The sequence below is a fragment of the Pelmatolapia mariae genome, linkage group LG23 (assembly GCF_036321145.2).
Source record: "Pelmatolapia mariae isolate MD_Pm_ZW linkage group LG23, Pm_UMD_F_2, whole genome shotgun sequence".
NCBI classification, from domain to species: domain Eukaryota; kingdom Metazoa; phylum Chordata; class Actinopteri; order Cichliformes; family Cichlidae; genus Pelmatolapia; species Pelmatolapia mariae.
Window position 1 is genome coordinate 30,711,336 of NC_086246.1, and position 23,416 is coordinate 30,734,751.

The 23,416-nt window shown below is 41.5% G+C and overlaps 1 protein-coding gene and 1 pseudogene across 1 annotated transcript in view; one reads left to right on the forward strand and one right to left on the reverse strand.

Annotated features, from left to right (window-relative positions):
• The window catches only part of LOC134620343 (NLR family CARD domain-containing protein 3-like), a 62,806-nt gene that overhangs the window by 26,606 nt on the left and 12,784 nt on the right, over positions 1-23,416 (reverse strand). The window contains exon 10 of the mRNA XM_063466472.1: positions 22,525-22,577. Within this exon, the coding sequence (XP_063322542.1) occupies positions 22,525-22,577 (53 nt within the window). The remainder of the gene's footprint in view (positions 1-22,524; positions 22,578-23,416) is intronic.
• LOC134620369 (E3 ubiquitin-protein ligase TRIM11-like) lies at positions 194-1,837 on the forward strand (annotated as a pseudogene).

Genomic DNA, 23,416 nt, shown 5'->3' on the forward strand with positions numbered 1-23,416 from the left:
TGGCTGGGATTGTCATCAAACAGAACTAAGAGAACAGAAAAAAAATCTTGAAACTGATTCTCCACAGGTAGCCTGGAACAGGAGACATATGTGACAGGAAAGAGGAAAAATCAGAATAGAACCACATTAAACAGAATGAAAACTGAATTTTAAATAAAATCAGTTTCGTTTCTTTCTCTTTCAGAGTGCAGACATGTCTGCTGCCAGCTGTCTTCTATCTCGTGATCAGTTTCAGTGCTCCATCTGTCTGGATATCTTAACTGATCCAGTCTCCACACCATGTGGACACAACTTCTGCAAAAACTGCATCAGTCAACACTGGGATATCAGTGAGAGGTGTCAGTGTCCCATGTGTAAAAAGGTGTTTGAGACCAGACCCAAGCTGTACATCAACACTTTCATCTCTGAGATGGTTGCTCAGTTCAGACGTGAAGCTCAGCAATAAACCAGCACCAGCATCTCAGAGCAACAAGCTGCCAAACCAGGAGAAGTTCCCTGTGACATCTGCACTGAAAGCAAACTAAAGGCCCTGAAGTCCTGCCTGGTGTGTCTGGCCTCCTACTGTCAGACTCACCTGCAGCCTCATCTGACAGCTTCACGTCTGAAAAGACATCAGCTGATTGATCCTGAGGAGAACCTGGAAGGCTGGATGTGTATGAAGCATGATAAACCTCTGGAAGTGTTCTGTAAGACCGACCAAACATGTATCTGCATGCTCTGCTCTGTTATAGACCACAAGACTCACGAGTTTGTTCCTTTGAGAGAAGAATATGAAGAAAAGAAGGCCGAACTGGGGAAGACTGAGGCTGAAATTCAACAGATGATCACGAAGAGACAACTGAAGATTCAGGAGATCAAACAGTCGGTGAAGATGAGTAAAGATGCTGCAGACAGAGAGAAAGCAGAAGGTGTTCAAGTTTTCACTGCTCTAACGAAGTCTCTCAGGAAAAGTCTGAACGAGCTCATAAAGGAGATTGAAGACAAACAGGAAACAACAGAGAAACAGGCTGAAGATTTCATCAAAGATCTGGAACAGGAAATCTCGGAGCTGATGAAGAGAAGCTCTGAGGTGGAGCAGCTCTCACACTCTAAAGATCACCTCCGCCTTCTCCAAAGACTCTTATCCCTGAAAGCTGCTCCAACCACCAAGGACTGGACAGAGGTCAGTATCCATCCACCATCATATGAGGGGACTGTGGTGAGAGCTGTATGTCGGCTGAAGGAGACACTCAGTAAAGAGATGAAGAAGCTGTTTAAGGCTGAGCTGAAGAGGGTCCAGCAGTATGCAGTGGATGTGACTCTTGATCCTGATACAGCACATCCGAAACTCATCCTGTCTGATGATGAAAGACAAGTACACCATGATGATGAGAAGAAGAATCTTCCAGACAACCCAGAGAGATTTTCTAAAGGTGTTTGTGTTTTAGGAAAGCAGAGTCTCTCTTCAGGCAGATTTTACTTTGAGGTTCGGGTTAAAGAAAAGAGAGACTGGATTTTAGGAATGGTCAGAGAGTCAGTCAACAGAAAGGAAGAAATCACACACAGTCCTGAGGATGGTTACTGGACTGTAGCAGTAGTAAATGGAAATGTATGTGTAGCTTTTGAGGACTCCCAGGTCCGTCTCTCTCCTCAGTTTTGTCCAGAGAAGGTGGGAGTGTTTGTGGATTATGAAGAGGGTCTGGTCTCCTTTCATGATGTAGATGATGCAGCTCTTATCTACTCCTTTACTGGCTGCTCCTTCACTGACAAACTCTACCCATTCTTCTGTCCCGGTGTCATTGATAATGGTAAAAACTCTGCACCTCTGATCATCTGTCCTGTCAATCAGTCAGTCTGAACTTTTTCGATCCAGAAACTATATTAATTACATTATTCTCAACATTTTAACAACACAGAGAAGAAGTCCTAAAAACAGAACTGAACAAACTGCACCTGTTGATAAAAACCATGAGATACGGTCAGAAGCTTCAGAACAAACTAGTGAGCTCACCTTTCAGTTGATATTTATTAAACTGTTTTCAAGTTGAAGAAAAAGATTTCTTTGAGGAAGTGAGAAGAGTCTGAGAAAATACAAACTCTCCTTTACTTTTCTCAGTTTTTAAAGGCACAGACATTAAAGCATAAACTGCACAAATGTTAATATTTCATTATTTTTATTCACCTGGTAAATATCAAAAACTAGGATTGATAAACTGTTTTGTTGTTTTAACATGAAATGATTAAAAATATGAACTTTTATCATCTCCTGTGATGGTTTCATTGAACAAAGCTGTTCAATTTGACTTTTGCCTGCATCTGCTCCATTTGTATATTTTTCTTTTTGCCACAATTTAAAGAAAAGTTGAAAGAAAACTTTCAACTACTCACCTTTCTTTATGAAACCGCGAAATTAAAGTTTATTTACACAAGAATAGTCAGAAAGCAATGTACAAGAAAAAAAATCAGGAAGAATCACAATAAAACTTAGTAGAAAATTCAAATACTTCCAACATTTTGTGTTTATGAGGGCCAAACAAAGAGCATAGAAAACAGACTATGTCAAAGGGAGGAGTTAGAACAATTAGTTATAAACTGAAGAGCAGCACCGAAGCTCAGTCTGAGGTCAAGAAGGATTATTTTGAAATGTGAATCATGCAAAGTCAATTTAGGAAAATTCAAGAATAAAAATATGGAACTGCAAATGAAAACAATATGTCCACATTAATTTTAAACTCTCATAAATTATATCACTACACTCTGTGCAGTATCTGCTTTTATTACACTACTTTCATTTAGACAAAACATTTATCATCATTTATCATATCATCACTAATTTCAAGTATAACACTAATATGTAGCTTCAAGAAGGATTTATCATTTAAAAAGACTCTGAGTTTCACACAATTAAGAGAAACACAAGAGCACAAAATCCAGCTGAATAAGAAGAGAGCCTTAGAAGGAACTGAACATGGTTTTTTATATATTCTGGAATGCATAAAACACAACGAAAGACTATTTTATCACACATAAGTGCTGCTTGTGGCAGGATTTAAAGCTTGGAAGCAGTCAGTTTTGAACCAAGATACAGCTTTGTTATGTATTTAGTAAAAGCAATATATTGTTTAGTGGTACTACTTTCTGTTATACGCGAAAGAACACCAAGTGTGGTGTGTGCCCCTTCCACAACATGTTAAATACAGTAAGTTCCTTTCCACAAAAAACGTGTTGTTACCTTGCCAGTTAAGTTATAAGAGAGAACATAACAGACTGGCGACGAGGTTAAAACGGATCCCGGATGTGCACTGGGTGACAAAGAGGGGGAAATCCTTGTGAAAGTGGCCAAAAGATACGAAAAAGGATACGAAAAAAAACAACTAACCCTCCATGTGGATGCTAACTCACCTGCCTAGCTAGTGAGCTGCAGAGAGGACGTGAGTAACATCAATTCTTTTACGTGAGGGACGCTTAAAGGCACCGAGAAAATGTCAGGTGTTGTTGGACAAATGTACATTTTCGATAACAGCAGAGAGGATTGGACAACATATGTAGAGAGAGTTGAACCATATTGTCCGGCTAACAAAGTAGAGGATGAGAGAATGAGAGGAAAGTTGCTGTATTACAGAGAGTTGCGCAGCCTCATCACACCAGCAAACCAGCTGACAAAAGTTTCAAGGAGATCACAGAAGTGCTCCAAAAACATTTCCAATCGAAGCCACTGGTTATAGCTGAACAGTTCCGATTTCATAAACGAAATCAACTAAAGACTGAGCCACATCGGAGTACATCGCGGAACTCCGGTGGCTGTTGGAGTGCTGTCAGTTCGGGGAGGGGCTGTCAGATGCGCTGAGAGACTGCTTCATTTGCGGCATGCACAATGAAAGCACACAGAAACGACTCCTCACAGATAATAAACTTAGGTTTCACCATGGATTAGAGATATGCTATATCTATGGAGACAGCGGCAAAAGATGCAGGAGAGCTCCAGAGAAAATGCAAGGAGCCATGTTCTGTAAATAAAATGTACCCGCAGCGCAATGATAAATTACAGAAGTGCTTCAGATGCGGCAAAAAGTCACATGACGCTGCTAATTGCTGGTTTAAAGATAAAGAATGCCTGCAATGTAACAAAAAGGGGCATATACAGAAAATGTGCAAATCAAGGCAGTGTGATAAAAAGAAAAACAAAATGTGGAAAAGTGACAGAAGGCTGCATGAAGTAAATGAGACAGACTCAAATGATTCTCAGGAGGATTTGGCATGCCTAGAGCTGTACACAATACAAGAGAAAGATAATGATGCAATATGGCTCACACCAAAAATACAAGCGGTTGAGTTACAGATGGAACTGGACACTGGGTCTGCCCTCTCACTGATCTCATATGAAGATTACAGAGACAAATTCCCCAATCTGAAACTAAAACACACCTCTGTGAAACTGAAAACACACAGTGAAAGAATAGCTCCTCTGGAAAAACTAAAGTGAAAGTAAAATATGAGAAAAATAAATGCAACCTGGAACTTTATGTTCTGAAAAATGGAGGTGTGCCATTATTTGTGCATGACTGGTTGAAACAGATCCACCTCAACTGGAAAGAAATAAAGTCAATGAGACTGGCACGAGGCCTGAGTGCAGATTCTGTGGATAAAAGACTGAATCAGATACTTAATAACCATGAACAGGTGTTAAAAGATGGAATCGGCACCCTGAAAAATATTAAAGCACAGATCATACTGGATTAAAATGCAAAACCAAGATTTCACAAGGTACGTCCTGTACCTTGTGCTTTACGACCCAAAGTCGAAGCAGAGCTCCAACGCTTGGAAGAGCAAAGAATACTCACCAAGGTGGAATGGTCAGATTGAGCTACACCAATAGTATCAGTAAGCCAGAAAGCAAGTGATAGTGTGTGGAACTGTGGTGATTTTAAGGTTTCAGTGAACCCAGTTCTCCGCATAGACAGTGTTGCGGAGTAACGGAATACATGTACCGCCGTTACGTATTTAAAATACAAAATATGAGCAACTGTATTCCGTTACAGTTACCGTTTAAAAAGGTGGTATTTAGAATACAGTTACTTTGTTGAAATAAATGGATTACACGGCGGTACTTTCCTGTTTCATATTGTCGCGGGTCAGGACTGTTTGGGTTTGTTTGACAGCTATGTTCTGTTGTTCCAGGCGGCAGCGTTACGGTTGCCATGGTTACAAGGTGACACTCTCTCTCTCTCTGCATGTTTCCTGGGTGAGAGAGCGCCTTTTTGTTGTTGTTGTTGTGCTAAGCTAATAGGCAGAATGCTACAGGTATAGCTCTAAAGAATGTAGCATCATGGGCAGTGTAGTCCGAGCTGCAGGGAGAATGGACTGCCATACTCGTTATGTGTCTGTGAGTGCGAGGAGGGAGAAAAAGGCGTGTGGAAAAGTACGAGCTGTCATCAAGCAGAAACGGGAGCTGGAAGCATGTAAATATAATAATAACCACTGCAGCCAAGAAGAGTGCCTGACGAGCCCAGTTGTAAGTAAGCTATTAAGACTCGATTGTACACTCTGTTCGTGTTTTCCTCTGAAACAATAAATTCTGTTGGAGCAGCCTTTCAACGCCTCTCTTTGTCTCTCGCAAGCAAAGTTGACCCAGACAACAAAGTAAAGCTATTTGTCGGCTACGAGCCCGACACGGAACCCGTATTGGTCTGAGGTCCCTTTACTACGGTTCGGAGCCGCGGACCTTCAGTAACAGTAATAAATCACACAGCAATAGTACATTCACGTAGTTGTAAAAAGCATGATAATATGTTAATGTAACACTTCTGGAGTCGTTACAGTATACTAGGACCAGTTAGGTTCGACTACTAGAGCAGTAATGAGTGTAGCGTGTAATAAAGACCACAGACCAGAAAATAAGTTTAAATTGCCGGCTTGTTATTTTGTGAAGACAGAGAATAGACAGTTAACACACATTACATAAAACATTCAACATCACACATTTAAGGAAAACAAGATATTTTCTTTCCCCTTTTTGTTCAGTATGTTCTGTTAGTTTATCCTATTTATCTCAAAACCTTTTATTTGGCTTTAGAAGGATGTTATTTTCAACCTAGGTTATTGTCCTATTTATTTCAAGTTCTAAGTTCAAGTTTATCCTTTGATCTATTTGAGTTAACACTGTGTTATTTTAAATCAAGTTTAGTTCCTTTAAGCCCAAGATTTAATTTAATCTTGGTCTAGGTTCACCTTTAAATTTCAACCAGTTCTTATTTTGTTTTAACCCAACAAAGTTATTTACATTTCCATTAACACCATTACAGCATTAAAATGTAAGGTTGACCAAAATAAATTACAAAAAACATGTAAAAACTGAAAACAATTCAGCAAAAGGCTGAATGAATCCCTTAAACAAACAAACAAAAGAAAGTTGTCTCTGTGTCCTTTAACTATTAATCCTGGTGTTGGAGCTTAGACAGTTCAGGCCAATATTTTACTTAGTTACATCATGCCATATTTAAGTATTTGTCATGATCTTTGAGTTTCTAGTTATAATCTTCATTATTTTATGTTATAATGTAGTATACTGTGCTCCATAAATTAATCCTGCTTTGTTAATCTTTTGTGTTGTTGTAAAGTGTTGATAGATGTCGTAAAGGGGGTGTGTATTTTGCCCGCATATGGGGGGGGGGGAAGTCAGGTTAGGCAAGTAAGCAGGACGTGGAGCAACAGTTTTCTGACCGTCGCCGTTTTAATGTTATTTTTTGTTGTAACATAAAGGGAATGTAAACGGAGCTCCCACCAGAGGCATTTGTTTTGTACTTTTCGGTTTGTATGGAGAATAAATGTTTTGACCCCTTTTTCTTCGCCTCGTTTTTGCTACCGGAAGGCATCCAAGCGATTTAACAAGAGCACGAGTCAGGAACTTTACGTCCTGCAGAAGCGGCAAAGAAGGACCGAAGGTTGCCGCTATATTAGTCAGAAAACTGCTCCGAAATTGAGAGGATTACGCACACGTCACCAGCGCACGGACTTAATCGCCCCGCGGCGCGGCAAGGGAAAACGGGAAAAAGTGCTTTACCTTGGAGGACGTGAAAGAGGATGACGCTTCAGTCTTCCTGTGTTTCCCAGATCCTGTCGGCAGTAAGAAAACCCCGCGTCTGAAAAGTAAGAGGCTGCGCCTGCTTTACGGTTTGTGAAAATTCCTATATGGTTAAGTCGTACATGGCCTGTGTAAAGGATTAATTGCATTGAAAGGTTTGAGGCAGCGCAATTAATATGGAGCAGCAGGAAAAGAGAGTTTCCAAGCCAACCTTTAAAGCACAAGAGGAAAAGCTTCAGCATCTTAAAGTGACAAGGAAAACCAAGTTGGGTTATCTTACTAGAAAGATAAGAGAGATTGAGGAGCTTATGGAAGATGACGGCAATTTTGAGGAAGTGTCTATTAAATTAGCCACTGACTTCTCAAAAATGTATATTGAGTTTTGTGAAAACACCGATGCAGTTAAAAATCACTTGACTGAGTCAGAACTTCTTCATGATCAGACACAGTGGTATGAGCCAAAGGCTAGCTTTTTGAGAAGTTTTGTGGAGAAAGTCGAGAGATGGTTAAAAGGTGCTGACTGTGAAGGAGCCAGCCCATAACACTTCTGCTGACTTGGTCAATGAAATGGCTGGCCGCCAAAGAGCACCGCGCCAAAATATTGGGGCCAGTTTTGGTTTGGTTCAGCCAGAACATGGAGATGTCGGTCGAGAATGTGAGTCAGAGGTAATGCAGGGCTCAGAAAGGAGTAGCAGGCTTCATCATCCATTGAATAAGAAGGATAATAGCCAGTCTATTACTAGTCACGGCAGGATGGCTGATGTTAAAGACTTGTTGAATGTCATGAAGCGACAAAACGAAATTACAGAGCTCCTAGTAAAACAACAAAAAGCATCCACTCTCCCTCCTTTGGATGTTCCAGTATTCAGTGGGGATCCACTGGAGTTTGGGTTTTTTATGAAAGCATTCGAGCATGGGATTGAGGAAAGGACAGACAGCAATAGAGATAGGTTGCGCTTCCTGGAGCAGTTCACCCAAGGGAGACCCAAGGTTCTTGTTCATAGCTGTTCGCACATGCATCCTGACAGGGGCTACGCTGAAGCCAAGAGGCTTCTGCGCAAGCATTTTGGGGATGAATATACTATTGCCTCAGCCTACATTGAAAGAGCTCTAAAATGGCCTGTAATCAAGCCAGAGGATGGTGATGCACTGACGGAGTTTGCTATGTTCCTCACTAGTTGCTGTAACACAGTAGACAGCATGGAGTACATTGAGGAGATGGATAGCCCTACTAATATGAGAACAGTCATCTCCAAGCTTCCTTTTAAATTAAGGGAAAGGTGGAGGGGTTTCGCCTGTGACGTTCAAGAACATACAGCAATGAGAGCTAGATTCGCTGATCTGGTCAGTTTTGTAGAGAAGCAGGCAAAGATCGCTTCTCACCCATTGTTTGGTAACATTCAGGACACCTCTTTGTCAAGAGACAAGGGCAAAGCAAAGGTATGCAAAGAGAATGCTCTGAAATTCAAGGAGAGGGAAAGCATCTTTGCTACTAATACGGCACCTGTGTCAAACAGTGCGGAGCAGACAAAAAGGGAAAGGGAAAATGTAGGCTCTACAGGTGGAAGACAGTGTCTTTTCTGTCATAAGGGAGGACATAACCTCAGTACCTGCAGACTCCTCAAGCAAAAGCCGCACAGAGAAAGGCTTGATTTCCTCAAATCAAAGAGCTTGTGTTTTGGTTGCCTGTCACAGGGGCATCTGAGCAAAGGCTGCCAGCAAAGACACACGTGTGAGACTTGTTCTCGGAAACATCCCACCATTCTGCATAAGGAGCAGTACTCTTCTCCTGATAGTGACGGTAAAAGTATCAGAGGATCAGCAGCAAGTTTTTCTCCAGCAGCAGGCAGTGAAACATGCGGTTGTACCGGGGCTGGCGAAGCAGTCTGTGCGCTTTCAATTGTGCCTGTGAAGGTCAGATGTTCAAGGAGCAACACAACAGTTGAATCATACGCGTTCTTAGACCCAGGAAGCACTGGAACCTTTTGTACAGATGAGCTGATGAGGGATTTACTGGTCACAGGAAAAAAGTCCAACATTCTGCTCCGCACCATGGGAAAGGAAGCAACAATCAGTACTCATGTCGTTAAGGGTCTCGAGGTCAGTGGTTTGGATGAGGACAACTTTTTGAAAATTCCCCAGGTTTTCACACAGGCAGAGATTCCTGTAACAAAGGAGAACATTCCACAACAGAGCGATGTGGACAGATGGCCTTATTTGAAGGAGGTTCAGCTCAAGCAGATTGATGGAAAAATTGGTATGTTAATAGGGACGAATGTACCAAAGGCGCTTGAGCCCTGGAAGGTTATCAACAGTGAGGGCAACGGCCCATATGCTGTAAAAACTGCACTAGGCTGGACGATTAATGGACCTCTGCTAAGAGAAGAGGGTATTGCTCAAGGAGCTGTTGAGTGGCCACCGGTGATGGTGAACAGGATATCGGTGACAAAGCTAGAGGAGCTCTCGCAGCAGCAAATGAAATATGACTTCCCTGAGCATGAGTTGTCAGAGAAAATGGAAATGTCAGCCAGAGACAGACAATTTATGGAGTCTGTGTCACTGTCAGTGAAGCAGGTTCACGGTCACTACACCATTGGCCTTCCTTTAAAGAACAAGGGGGCTGCATTTCCAAACAACCGTGTTGTGGCGGTACAAAGAGCAGACGGCCTGAAACGGAGGCTGTTAAGAGACAGTGAGTTTCATCAAGAGTACACAAAGTTCATGACAGAGACACTGGAAAGGGGCTATGCCGAAGAAGTTCCCGTGGCAGAAACTTGTAAAAGTGGTAGCAGAATATGTTATCTCCCACATCATGGGGTCTACCACCCAACCAAGCACAAGTTGAGAGTGGTATTTGACTGTGCATCCACGTATCAAGGCATGTCACTGAACTCACAGCTGTTGCAGGGGCCAGACTTAACCAATTCCCTTATAGGTGTTTTGATCAGGTTCAGGCAGGAGCCAGTTGCCTTCATGTCTGACATTGAAGGCATGTTTCATCAAGTTAGGGTTCCCGCTGAAGATGCTGATCTGTTGAGATTCTTGTGGTGGCCACAGGGAGATCTTGGTAAAGGCCTCAAGGAATACAGAATGTTAGTTCACTTGTTCGGTGCAACTTCTTCACCAAGCTGTGCATGCTACGCGCTGCAAAGGTGTGCTGAGGACAATCAGGCGAGGTTCAACCATATTGCAACGAACACTGTTCTAAGGAACTTTTATGTGGATGATTGCCTGAAATCTGTTGGCACTGAAGAGCAGGCAGTCTCACTGATTTGGGACCTCAGGGCTTTGTGCGCTGCAGGAGGTTTCAAGCTCACTAAGTGGATTTCCAACAGCAGAGCAGTGCTTGCGTCTATACCTGAGGATGACAGGGCCAAAGAAGTCAAGGAGCTCGATCTTGAAAAGGACTGCCTCCCTATTGAAAGAGCTTTAGGGGTTCAGTGGTGCGTGGAGTCTGACACGCTGAAATTCAGAGTTCTGGTTGAGAGCAAACCGCTCACAAGGAGAGGACTGCTTTCGATGGTAAGCACTATATATGATCCACTTGGGATTTTATCCCCTCTGATCTTGCCAGTGAAGCACATCCTGCAAGAGCTAAGCAGAACAAAGCATGCATGGGATGATATCATGCCAGAAGCCCTGTCTCTGCAGTGGCAACAGTGGGTCGGCAGTTTGCACCACTTAGCTAGGTTTGAGGTAGACAGATGTGTGAGACCAGTCAACCTTGGCAAGATCACTTCAGCTCGACTTCACCACTTTGCCGACGCAAGTGAAAGGGGGTATGGCATAGCCACATACCTGGTTTCAAAAAACAATCTGAACCAGCCACATAGTGCTTTCATTATTGGTAAAGCCAGGGTTACACCATTGAAGCCAGTTACCATACCACGACTCGAGCTTACTGCTGCACTGGTGGCAGCAAAGATGGACAGGATGGTAAGAGCCGAACTGGAGTTGGAGCTGGAGGAGTCTGTCTTTTGGACGGACAGCACGTCGGTGATTAAGTACCTCAAGAATGAAACAGCGAGGTTTCGTACGTTTGTTGCCAATCGAGTTGCTGCCATTAAGGATAGATCAGCTGTCTCTCAGTGGAGATATGTGAACACCTCGGCCAATCCTGCAGACTTTGCTTCCAGAGGGCTCAGTGTTGGTGCCTCTCTCAAGGTAAAGACATGGATCACGGGTCCAGATTTCATTACGAAACCAGAAATGGAGTGGCCAGAAATGCCAGACCGTGTATGCCAGCCAATCTGTAATGACCCAGAAGTCAAAGAAGCATCAGTATATGCTCTTATGGTTGAAGAAGTTGCAGATGCCACCTCTCAGCTCATTCATCATTACTCAAGCTGGCGTTAAGAGAGGTTAAAAGAGCCGTTGCATGGGTCCTGAGATTAAAAGGTGTGCTGAAGCTTCTCGCTCAAAAGAGGAAGGATTTAAAAGCTAATCTCTATGATGGAAGGTTGGAGGTAGGAAGTCGAAGGTTGGAGCAGGAGAAGCAAATGACACACTTCAAAGCTAACCTTCCCATCTTGCCACTTTCTGTGAGTGACATGGCTGAGGCGGAAGTGGAGGTCGTGCGCTTCAGTCAAGGGCAGCGGTTTGGCGAAGAGATTGCCAAGCTGCAACAAGGAAAGACAGTGTCAAAGGATAGCCCTCTTTGTCAGTTGTCGCCAGTTGTACAAGATGGCATTCTGAGAGTGGGCGGCAGATTGAGCAGATCTGGCATGCAAGAGGAGTTAAAACACCCTGCAATCTTGGCTAAGGATCAGCATATAGCCACTCTCATTCTCAGATCTACACACGAGGATCTTGGACATTGTGGCAGGAATCATGTCCTATCAAAGGTACGGCAGAAGTACTGGATACTAAGATCCCATGCTGCTGTCCGGAAGATTTTGTCCCAGTGTGTTGTCTGCAGACGGCATCATGGGAAAGCGGCAAGTCAGATCATGGCAGATCTTCCTACTGAAAGGCTCACGCCCAATGAGCCACCGTTCACGAGTGTCGGTGTGGACTATTTCGGTCCCTTTGAAGTCAAAAGGGGTAGGTCCATGATCAAAAGGTATGGCGTAGTTTTTACCTGCTTGACAGTGAGGGCTGTGCATATTGAACTGGCAAATTCATTGGACACGGACTCTTGTATTCATGCATTGCGGAGGTTCATTGCTAGGAGGGGACAGGTTCAGTTGATGCGTTTTGACAATGGAACAAACTTTGTAAGTGCAGAGAGGGAGCTGCGGGAAGCAGTGCGTGCTTTGGATAATGCAAAGATTCAAGAAGCCTTGTTAGTTAAAGGCATCACATGGATATTCAACCCCCCAGCTGCCTCGCATTTTGGAGGAGTTTGGGAACGGCAGATACGGTCAATACGCAAAGTGCTCAGCTCTGTTGTGGAGCAGCAGATCCTTGATGAGGAGGGTCTGCACACGCTGCTGTGTGAGGTAGAGGCGATTATCAATAGCCGCCCTATCTCAAGAGTCTCTACCGATCCGAATGACCTGGAGGCCTTGGCGCCAAACCATTTGCTTTTGATGAAAGCCAGAACTCCGCTACCTCCTGGAGTATTCAGCAGGAGCGACTTGTACTCGAGGCGTAGATGGCGTCAAGTCCAGTACTTGGCGGATTTGTTTTGCAGACGGTGGATTAAGGAGTATCTGCCAGACTTGCAAAGGAGACAAAAGTGGGCCCAGCCACAAAGGAATATCAGTCAAGGTGATATTGTCCTCATCGTGGATGATTCCGCTCCAAGAAATTCATGGGTAATGGGTCGAGTGATTCAGACGTTTGAGGATGCCAAAGGTCGGGTTCGTCAGGCCAAGGTGAAAACCAGCAAAAACGTTCTCCTACGACCTGTGACGAAGCTTTGTGTGCTGCTAGAGTGTGATATGTAGCGCCCCTTCTACATATTACTCAAGAGACAGCGGTAAAGGCTGGTCTCCTACGGTGAGTCATGTGCTTGAACCTCTGACTCCATTCCCTAATCTCCCCAACACGCACACACATACACGCATCCATAAAGATATGTTCCAGCTTAAGAAGAGTTCCTGCTGTAACAAGGCAGAGCGAAGTTTCTGTTGGAATAAGGACATTAATGTGCCATATGGGCAGTTCAAGTACTTTGTATATTTGCCTGTTCATTATCTGGAAAGTTTGGTGTTCTGAACAATATATATGTATAAGAGTAATTGTTTTGTGGCTTACAAGAACAATTAGGGGCCAGGATGTTGGAGCTTAGACAGTTCAGGCCAATATTTTACTTAGTTACATCATGCCATATTTAAGTATTTGTCATGATCTTTGAGTTTCTAGTTATAATCTTCATTATTTTATGTTATAATGTAGTATACTGTGCTCCATAAATTAATCCTGCTTGTTAATCTTTTGTGTTGTTGTAAAGTGTTGATAGATGTCGTAAAGGGGGTGTGTATTTTGCCCGCATGTGGGGGGGGAAGTCAGGTTAGGCAAGTAAGCAGGACGTGGAGCAACAGTTTTCTGACCGTCGCCGTTTTAATGTTATTTTTTGTTGTAACATAAAGGGAATGTAAACGGAGCTCCCACCAGAGGCATTTGTTTTGTACTTTTCGGTTTGTATGGAGAATAAATGTTTTGACCCCTTTTTCTTCGCCTCGTTTTTGCTACCGGAAGGCATCCAAGCGATTTAACAAGAGCACGAGTCAGGAACTTTACGTCCTGCAGAAGCGGCAAAGAAGGACCGAAGGTTGCCGCTATACCTGGAATTGCTCTCAATGGTTATCCAGTGCTTTGAAAGTCCACTGTCCTTTTGAAGAGGTGTATGGATTAATCCTACCAGTCTTTTAGCGAAAGAGCTCAACGTCCAGCAGGGGGCGTTTTCCCTTTTCCTGCTCGGTACAGTTCAATGGGTCCGTGGGTGGCTCGCCATCTTGTTTCTCGCTCAGCGGATCAAACTCCGATTCTAGCTCGGCATTTCCCGATCCAAACCTTAATGGCCTACCATAACAACAAAATAAAGTGCATAAACATTTGAAAATAACGCACGGGTAATATGGCGCGCTGAAACACCGTCAAAGGCCTTTGAACTGCAGCCTGTGTGTCAGTTAAGCACCAATCCACTGTTTTTAACATAAAACAACATAAATCTGCTACCTTGGCTCTCCATTTGCATGAAATGAGCAATATAATACAACAAAACATTTCTTGCATGAAATAAAATACAATTTCTGAACTCACCAAGTCCCGTTCGGTTATGTTCACAATGTCACCAAGGCAAGGACAGGTCGGAAAAACGAAAATATATTCTCCAGAGTACAAAAATGGCTTTAAAAGTAGACTTCTGGCTTGTTTTTTTAATATTTTTTCACTCGTTTAGGCAGCAGCTCCGCAAGGACTGTCTGCATTTCTCCCTCTCCACCATCAAGAAGAAGGAACAACCCGATTGGGTGTGGCTGATCACAGGAGTCACGCTGCAGCGTGCCCTTTCACAATAAGAGTCTGAACACATATTTTAGCGATTTTACCTGAATTAAAAAAAAACACCATGAATTAGCAAGTTTTTACCCTTTTAACATGTTTGTAAACACAAATGAAATCCTATACCATGAATTATATCATTGCTGATGTTTTTAATGAATTTTCTAACCATTATGATCTATTTATTGACTATTTATCACCTGTAATATATTTCTTATGACTGTTTTTACTAACAGGCTTTTATTTATTGGCAGCTATGTTAACCAGGGTTACATTAAGTAATCCAAAGTATTCAGAATACGTTACTCTCATTGAGTAACGTAACGGAATACGTTACAGAATACATTTTGGGGCATGTATTCTGTAATCTGTAATGGAATGGAGTGATCTTGAAATATAAAAATAAATTATATTAAATTTTTTTCACCAAGTAGGCCAAGTATGGATCTTCGGATCCACATTATGTCAGCAGCTATTCTCCACCATGAACTATGTTAAAAACAAACACCGCTCACCTCACAGACGATAGCTTACAGTCCAGCGTAAAGATGAAAATGAGTTCGCACAGCCCCGATTTGCAGACGCTGTGTGCAGAGGTTCAGGAACAGAAGTTCCATTGTAAACATACCACGGCAGACCGTGGTCTTTATTGACCACTTTTCACACACGGTTGCTGAACGCATGCAGCCGGCTGTAGCTTTTCAGCTCACGGCCTGACACATACCAACACAACAGCATAGATAGCACAGACTTAAAGGTGGCAAGGCGTGATTGCGAATGCCTCAGGTGCGTCTGCCTCCTCTGCAGCGGTACTGCAGACCACGCCCCGGTACACACATTAACCAGGTAAAATAAATATTTATGCATATTCATTTTTTAGTAGCATAGTGCTTTTTTTCCAATTATTTTTTAAAATTCAGGTCAAGGCTCTGCTACGCTCCAAAAGCCCAAAGGCGATATGAGGGTAGCGGCTCACAACAGTTTTTGTTTGCTAAATGGATCATTTAAGTTCAGCTTTTAAATTCATTTAACCCTCTACTGCATAGCGTTGCCCTGAGGCAACAAACCACATTTTCATGTCTCACACTGGCCCTTCAAAAAAAAAAAAAAAGGTTTTTTTTCAAATAATGCTATCAGGCCCATCTCTGTCCAATGAAATGATGAGTTTCTGCAAGCTGTGCTACATGAGAGACATCTCCATTAGGAGGTAAGATAAAGATCACTATTTTACAGGTTTATAGTGAAATAAATGTATATAAAAATACTTGTATGTGCATGAATATGTTAAGAAGTATATTTGATTGTTTGTTCTACTTTTTCTTTTGTGTGGAAACCGGTTCCAAATGGCTCTTTGGGTGTTAAAGGTTGCTGACTCCTGATACAGACTATGCTGGCCCATTTATGGACCAAATGTTCCTGGTTGTGGTTGATGCTCACTCATAGTGGCCAGAAATCATCCCCGTAAAGCAAGCAACGGCTGCCAGCACGATCAATAGACTTCGGTCAGTGTTTGCATGCACAGGTCTGCCACAACAGATCGTAAGTGAAAATGGTTGTCAGTTAACTGGAGAGGAGTTCCAGCGTTTCCTTAGGAGTAACGGAGTACGATATATCACTTCAGCCCTCCATCATCCTGCAACAAATGGACACGCTGAATGGTTCATCCAGTCCTTCAAGCAGTCAATGAAAGCCAGTCGGACAAAGGGTAAGCCGCTACAACAGAAAATCGACAATTTCTTACTGGCTTACGGGAACACCACCGATGCAACAACTGGACACACACCTGCAATGCTCTTCATGGGACGGAATCTGAGATCGCGTCTAGATTTGCTGAAACCAGACATTCGCAAGGATATCCAAGGTAAACAGTCTTCCATGGTGGAAACAACAAGAAACAAAACCAGATTCTTCAATGTTGGACAAAAATTTCTTGTGTGAAATGTGAAAATGAAATTATTTGAAGTGCCTCAATGGTTTGCTTTATATTAACAAATGTCATATAACCGTATAGTTCAGAACACTAAAGAAGACACGGCCCTGAACAATAAAGGCTCTTACAGCGTGTCATTGTCTTACAAGTAAGTTTGCAGGAGACTCTCACCCACGCTTGTATGCAGAAATTAATAACAGGGAACCATCTGCCAGTGGAAATGTACTAGAATGGAGTAGGGCAAGGTCGCAGCCTCCCTGGAGCTGAGTAAAGATGTTTTGCAGCTAATAGACAATAACCTATGAGTACACTATGCAACGTGACTACTGAATGCTTGTGTAGCACTGTTGTTTAGACTAGAGTGGGACACCCTGTAACAAAACTGTTAAGTGGACACCGCCAATTCGAGATTCGCTGCAGCGTGTCATGCAGGACGCATCTCCCTTCTGGAAGTAATAAAAGTGTGAAATGGTCTACTGAGCAGTGTGTTGTCTTCCATCAGATGCCTATGAGGAATCAAAAGAACTCGGTGAAGTGTTGATATTTAACACTTGCCAGAGACTACAGAGACCCAAGTCAGAAACGGCAGTCTGGCATGATTCTGTCATGGACCAGACCGCTGACATACATCATAAATGTTGGAGCCAACTTAGTCTGGCGTAGAAATGTTGATCAGATTCAGATAGATGCAGAAAGTTCCATGGTTCCAGAGCAACCGGAGAGCACAGCTACATCTCAAGATTCAGAGGAGTTTACCTTCGTGTGTGTGACTTAGAAACTGGCAGACAATGGTGGACAAAATGCTTGCTATGCATTCCAACAGACTAATGTTACATCTTCAACAGTCAAAATCCCTAAAAATATTTAGTTCATGATCCTGAGTACTGTCAGCACACCTGTTAATTGAAGTGACCACAGCCCCAACTTTAAGCTTTAATAAAATCCAAGCAGGTGAGTTGCAAAAAGATTCACCCACCTTACAGCTATTACGGAGGGAGAAGTTAGTGTTAAAGACCAAGACTGTTTTTGTATCAAGTTATAAACATGTTTTCTTCTGCTGTAATTCTGCACATTTTAGTTAAGTAATCCCAAAGGACTGACTCACTTATGGAGCCTGTCTCTAGTGGACAATAGAGCTGCAATTTCAGCACTGACACAAAACAGCCTTTTGACTGCCTTATTGTGTGCAGTCAGGGAAAGATTTCTGGAAATACATGTGATTCATATTTAATCCAGATCAAGCTTTCTGTAACTTAACTGCTACTGTAGCTGAAGTGGGTATTGCTGATTCTGAAGTAAAATACAAATACTTTAAAAGTGTTAACATTTTACTAAAGCCCAGAATTTAAGTAGCAGCTTTATTCAGTGAAGCTTTTGCTACTCAAACAGGTTCCACGTTACTGAACTGTGAATATAGCAAATGTGGAAGCTCTAACAGGTGCTATGATATAATTTTCCGTGTTATTTGGAATTGTATTTAGTTGGATTGAAATAGTCCCTGAGCCATTTCTGGGCATCAGGCCATCTTTTGCCCATTTGGGCTTTAAAGGAGCTTTTGTTGCTGATCGAATTATTTTATTGTACAGTCTGTGAACTCTCACCATGAGATGTCAATAGATTACAGATTGCTGTCAAATGAATTCTGTTTTTTGTAGGCCTCCTAATTCAAGTGCCTGTCCTTGCTACATCGCTAGTACATCTTTGCTATCGTGGCCATTGTAGGACTTACATGGTTTAGTCAGCCAAGAGAGAGTAAAAATATTAAATTAAGACACCATAATGGCCAGTGAGCTAGTTTATTCTAATGTTTGAGTTTTGTCGGTAGGAGGTGGCAGGCAGGTGTTTCTTCCCTGCATCTTCAGCTTGTAGAATGAGTTCTGATTGTCATTGTGCTCAGGTGGGTTCCATCTGCTAACTACTGAGACATTTGATTCTATTACTGGACTTCTGTGCAAATCAAAATTTGTCCATAATGAACACTGTGTTCAAAATTAAGGATGTCCATGAGTGCACATTGCAACAGGACATCCTAGGTCACAGGTCAATTATTTTGTGATCTCTCCCCTCTTAGACTGCTCCTCTCCTTTTTCTGTGCAATTACTCAAATCCCCTGTGTTTCCCTGCTTCAACATAAATCCTCTAAGTGTGAAAATAAATATTTCCATTCTCTGTGGTTTGTGTTTGGATTCTGCAATGGAGTTCACTTGCCACTGGTTTTGGTTGTTCATGATAAGTGTACTATTAACATTTAATTTCAATTAAAATTTCTACTTTAAGTGTGTATTTTGTCGAGAACGCCAAGAATGCAATTAAACTATAGGTGTGTTTCCACTCAACACAACCTGACTAGCAGTGAGAGAGAGAGGAAGAGGGAGAGGGAGAGAGGGAGAAAGAGAGCGAAAGAGAGTGAGTGAGCCAGGGATGGAGAGTAGCCCATCTGGCTACACTGACATCATGTAGTTTATCTTATGAACACAAGTAATGCTTTGAAATGAGATGGGAACAGAAGAGTATAGCTTCTTTAACAATGACAGAAATGCAAAGCAAAGATTTAAAACATGAATGTCGTTCAGACTTTTATTTACTGTTTCCACAGTTTTCAGTGGCTTGAAATAAATAAAGACCAAATGTTACATAAACGCAAGGAGTTCATTCCTTCCACTTACAGGTATATGATATTTTCCCAACATAACTCCAAAGTTAACAGTATCTAAATATTTAACATCACAATTACCCATCAAATCAATTATATATCACAGAAAATAAAGAAGTATATTTAATGAAGCCATCAGCGGAGCGGGAGGATGACTTACTGGGCTTAAGCCAGGGTTGTTTTTTCAGAAGCCCGGGGTCTTTTGGAGTGTAATTTGTTTCATAGTTAGATGCCTGACTGACAACTGTATAAAACAAAACCTACACACAATATTCGAAGCACATAGCGCACAGTCGTAAATTCCCCCTAATTTTGGTATGATCCGAGCTCAGGCACTAGGTGACTGAGCACAGCACTTACGCATGTGAGGGAGGGGGGAGAAGCTGCTGCCTGCGAGTTTGCTGTAGGAGAAGTGCAGCCAGGCAGACAGAGGAGAGCTTAAGTTTGACCAAGTACCAAAGCAAATCATTCGTACTTTTACAATGTAAATATGACGGTGTATCACAAAAGATTGATATCAAACTGGTTACTTGACCCATATTAAGCTACTTGCTCTTCGAGTGAATCAACAAATGGCGAAATGAAAAGCCGAACAACAACAATGCTGTTTTTTTAGAGAGTCTTAGCCAGTGTTGGGTAAGTTACTTTAAAAAAGTAATTAATTACTAATTACTAATTACTTAGTCAATATTGTATTTAAAATACTTATCTAATTACTGTGTCAGAAAAGTAACTTAATTACTAAATAAGTAATTTAACGAAATACTTCTTAAAATCACTATAAACCTTGAGTGGGCAAACAATAGAAATTAAACTCTTTAAATAATAAATAATTTGGAGACTCTACAGTACGCAGTGGTAGCATGTCTTCCACAATGTAGCCTGCAATCATTTTTTAAGCTCACCTTCAGACGCTTTCTGTGCTGCTGAAGTAAAATCAAGTTTTGCCTGCTTAGCAGGAGTTGCCGCGGTGTTATCCATGGATGATGAACAAGGATCACTCAGAAGTGTTCGTCTATGCTCTCGTGTCAGGCGCTTCAGTAGATTACTCGTGCTATTAACAGCAGCCGATAGTTTTTTCTCCCCAGCACATAGCTTACATATTGCTGTAATATTCTTGTCTGCTTGTTTCAGAAAAGTGAAGAGACAGGAATATATCCATTTCATAAAACAACCACTCGCTTCAGGCGAGTCCGACATCTTCCGCTTTAGAATACGACTATGCAGCAAACTGGCGCGAAATGACGTGCAGCTGCACTACAGCGATGTTAAAGCGGCAGAGTTTACTTCTACGTTTAGAAGATAAATTATTGAAATTAAATAATGATATTCAGCGAGTTTAATTATTTTACAATGTAACGCAAGTACATTGTAAGTAACTGTAATTAAAATACCTAAAAATGAACAGTAATTAGTTACTCTACTTTTTCAGTGGAAAAGTAATTTAATTACAGTAACGCGTTACTTAGTAACGCATTACACCCAACACTGGTCTTAGCTGACATGTGTGTTTATTTCATATTTTCAGTTGTTACCCTCCCCAGCTAAATAAAGCACTCTAAATCGGTTTCAGTTATGTACTGATGAACACAACAATGGACATAAGGGGCTTTTTTCAAAGAAAAAACTCAGGTAGATGTTATTTTATATATTATGCTTTGTATGTTGTTCAATATTTCTATATTTCTATGCAAAACAAGAGGAATTTCAATACACAGCAGTATGCTCACAGTTGAAACCAGATATTTACATACACTTTAGGGAAAAACTGTTAAACATCAATTTAGAGTAAACTTATTTTGTTTTAGATAAATAAATATTGAAGCATCTTTTGAATTAGTTCAATGTCAGAATAAAAAGAGAGGGCTGTCTATTTTTTATCACTTTCATCAACTTTAGGAGTACATATACACTAAGTTTATTGTTAATTAATAAGAGTTAATAAGAGTTTAAGAAGCTTCTGATAGGTTAGTAGAAGCCATGTGATTAAATTGGTGGCACACCTGTGGATCCATATAAGGCACTCCCAAAACACGGAGCCTGTTTCTTTGTCATGGGAAAATCAAGAGATATGAACCAAAACACCAGGTAAAGAATTGTGGACCTCTGTAAGTGTGGCTCAATTTTGAATACAATTTGGTGCCATTTGCAATTACGAAATACATACAATTTCTCTCTTTACTCTTAAATTTAACAAATACGTTTTTTTTATATTTTTCAATCAAAAAAATAAACATTTAGTCTGATTTGATGTTTTACAATTTGAAAAAAAGATTCTGGTTCTGAGTAAATTGGTGGGAATTGGTGGCCTAAAGTAGTCCTGAATTTACTATGAATTAACTATTGTAGTCCTGTTTTAATTCCAGATCTTTTTTGAACATAACTCAAAACACATTTCCTGAGGTCAGATGGCCCAGGATTTGAGCGGGCTCAAAACTGGATTATAGATGGCAGACAGTTGGTGTCGTAAACCTACCAATAACAACATACCAAAATTCAATGTGAAGCTTTGAGTGTAAAAAAACAGAAAAAAAAACATGTGGATCCTAAAATAATTGTAGCTTCCACCTTTAAAGGGCTGAAGAGGAAGATGTTTACAAGGAATCATTTAGAATATTTACAACTGACTGATTATCTGAAACTGTGTTTCTGACTGAAAGAGACAGACATGTACAGACTGAACTATCTGTTTAACAGTCAGAGTGTTTCTCTAACAGGAGGACACTCTGTACACTCAACTTGGCGCAGACACACTGAGGAACCAGGAAACCAGACTGTAAACCCAGGATAAAGAGGTTCAGTGAATGTGGTGTTGAAGGTGTGGAGGTGAATCAGAGTGTCAGAGATAACTCTGTAGAAGGACAGAGTGCCAGCAGGATGATCCATATACACTGCTACTCTGTTAGAGACAGAGGAGGAGGATTGCAGATATGTTTCTGTGTTGCTGTGTAAGACAGAGTAACCCTTAACATCAGAGCAGAACAGACACCAGGACTGATCATTCCTTCCAAAGACAAAGGCATTGCTGTCTCCGTTTTTTGAAATTCTTCTGTAACTCACCGATATATAAACCTCTCCTTTCCACTCAACCTCCCAATAACAGCAACTGGTAAGACCATCTTTACATAGAAGCTGACAATCACCATCAAATCTGTGTGGATGATCAGGATATGACTGATCCTCCTCCACACGTGTCACCCCCCTGTTGTTGTCAGACAGTTTGAGTTTTCTGTTTACTGTGTTTTTGTCGATTGTGAGTTGACAGGAATCTGATGGCGAGAACAAACACAATCCAGCTGCAGTTACTGATCCATCATCTGTTCATTGATTGACACTTTGATGGTGACAGATGTGAATGAGTGATGTGACAGTTTGAAGATGGTTGAATGTGTGCTGCTTTGTTTTCATGAATCACATTAAAAACACACTTACACTTCCTCAGACCTGGTCTCAACCATTGTTCTCCAGCAGGCTCCAGAATGACCCTGAAAGGAGGAGGGGGGTCAGACCAGCACAGTCTCTTTCAGCATGCACACATGAACATTACATCGCTCTCATGCTGTTAGACACTGATAAAGGAAGAGCCAAGATTTTCAGATATACACTTTAATCCATATGTGTATTGAAGAGCATTTCATGTAAAGATAAATTTGTATGACCCTTTAGTTCCCCGACTCATTACTTTTAGGGAGGTGCTTCAGTCAGCAGGAATAATCCACATGTGCCATTTATTAGTATCACATGTTAGAAGAAAACTCCCGCCTATAATATTTTCCACATTTGCTTTTTTCTCACTGCGTGTAATGAACTTTGGCTTTCTGATATCAGCCAAAATAAAGTTAGTGTTCAATAGTGCTCTTTTTCTGAGTTTAGGAGATAAAATCAAAAGAGGGAAACAAGAAGGACATGGAAATACAGAGCAATGGGGCCAACGTGACACCAAGCAGAGGAAGACAGAGGACATAAGTACACAGAGGATAGCAGATGGAAAACAGGGGAGAACACAGCTGGAACAACAGAACAGGTGAAACAAAAATAAACAGTCAAAATAAAACAGGAAGTATGATACAGTTTTTCTCAGTTGCTTTGGTGCATTTCTCACAACAGAATTGATCTCTGCACCACTACTAAGGCTTTTCTCAAAACAATTAGTGCAAACTGCAAAACATGGTGGATAACTTGCAAAAGTGAGTCCCTTCATCAAAACAGATAATATATTCATCAAAAGCAAGTACTTATATCAATCCAAGTGTCAGGGCTGTCACAATTACAAGTCATTACACCAGCACCTTTGGTCACAAAATCAAATGGTTTAAACATGTTC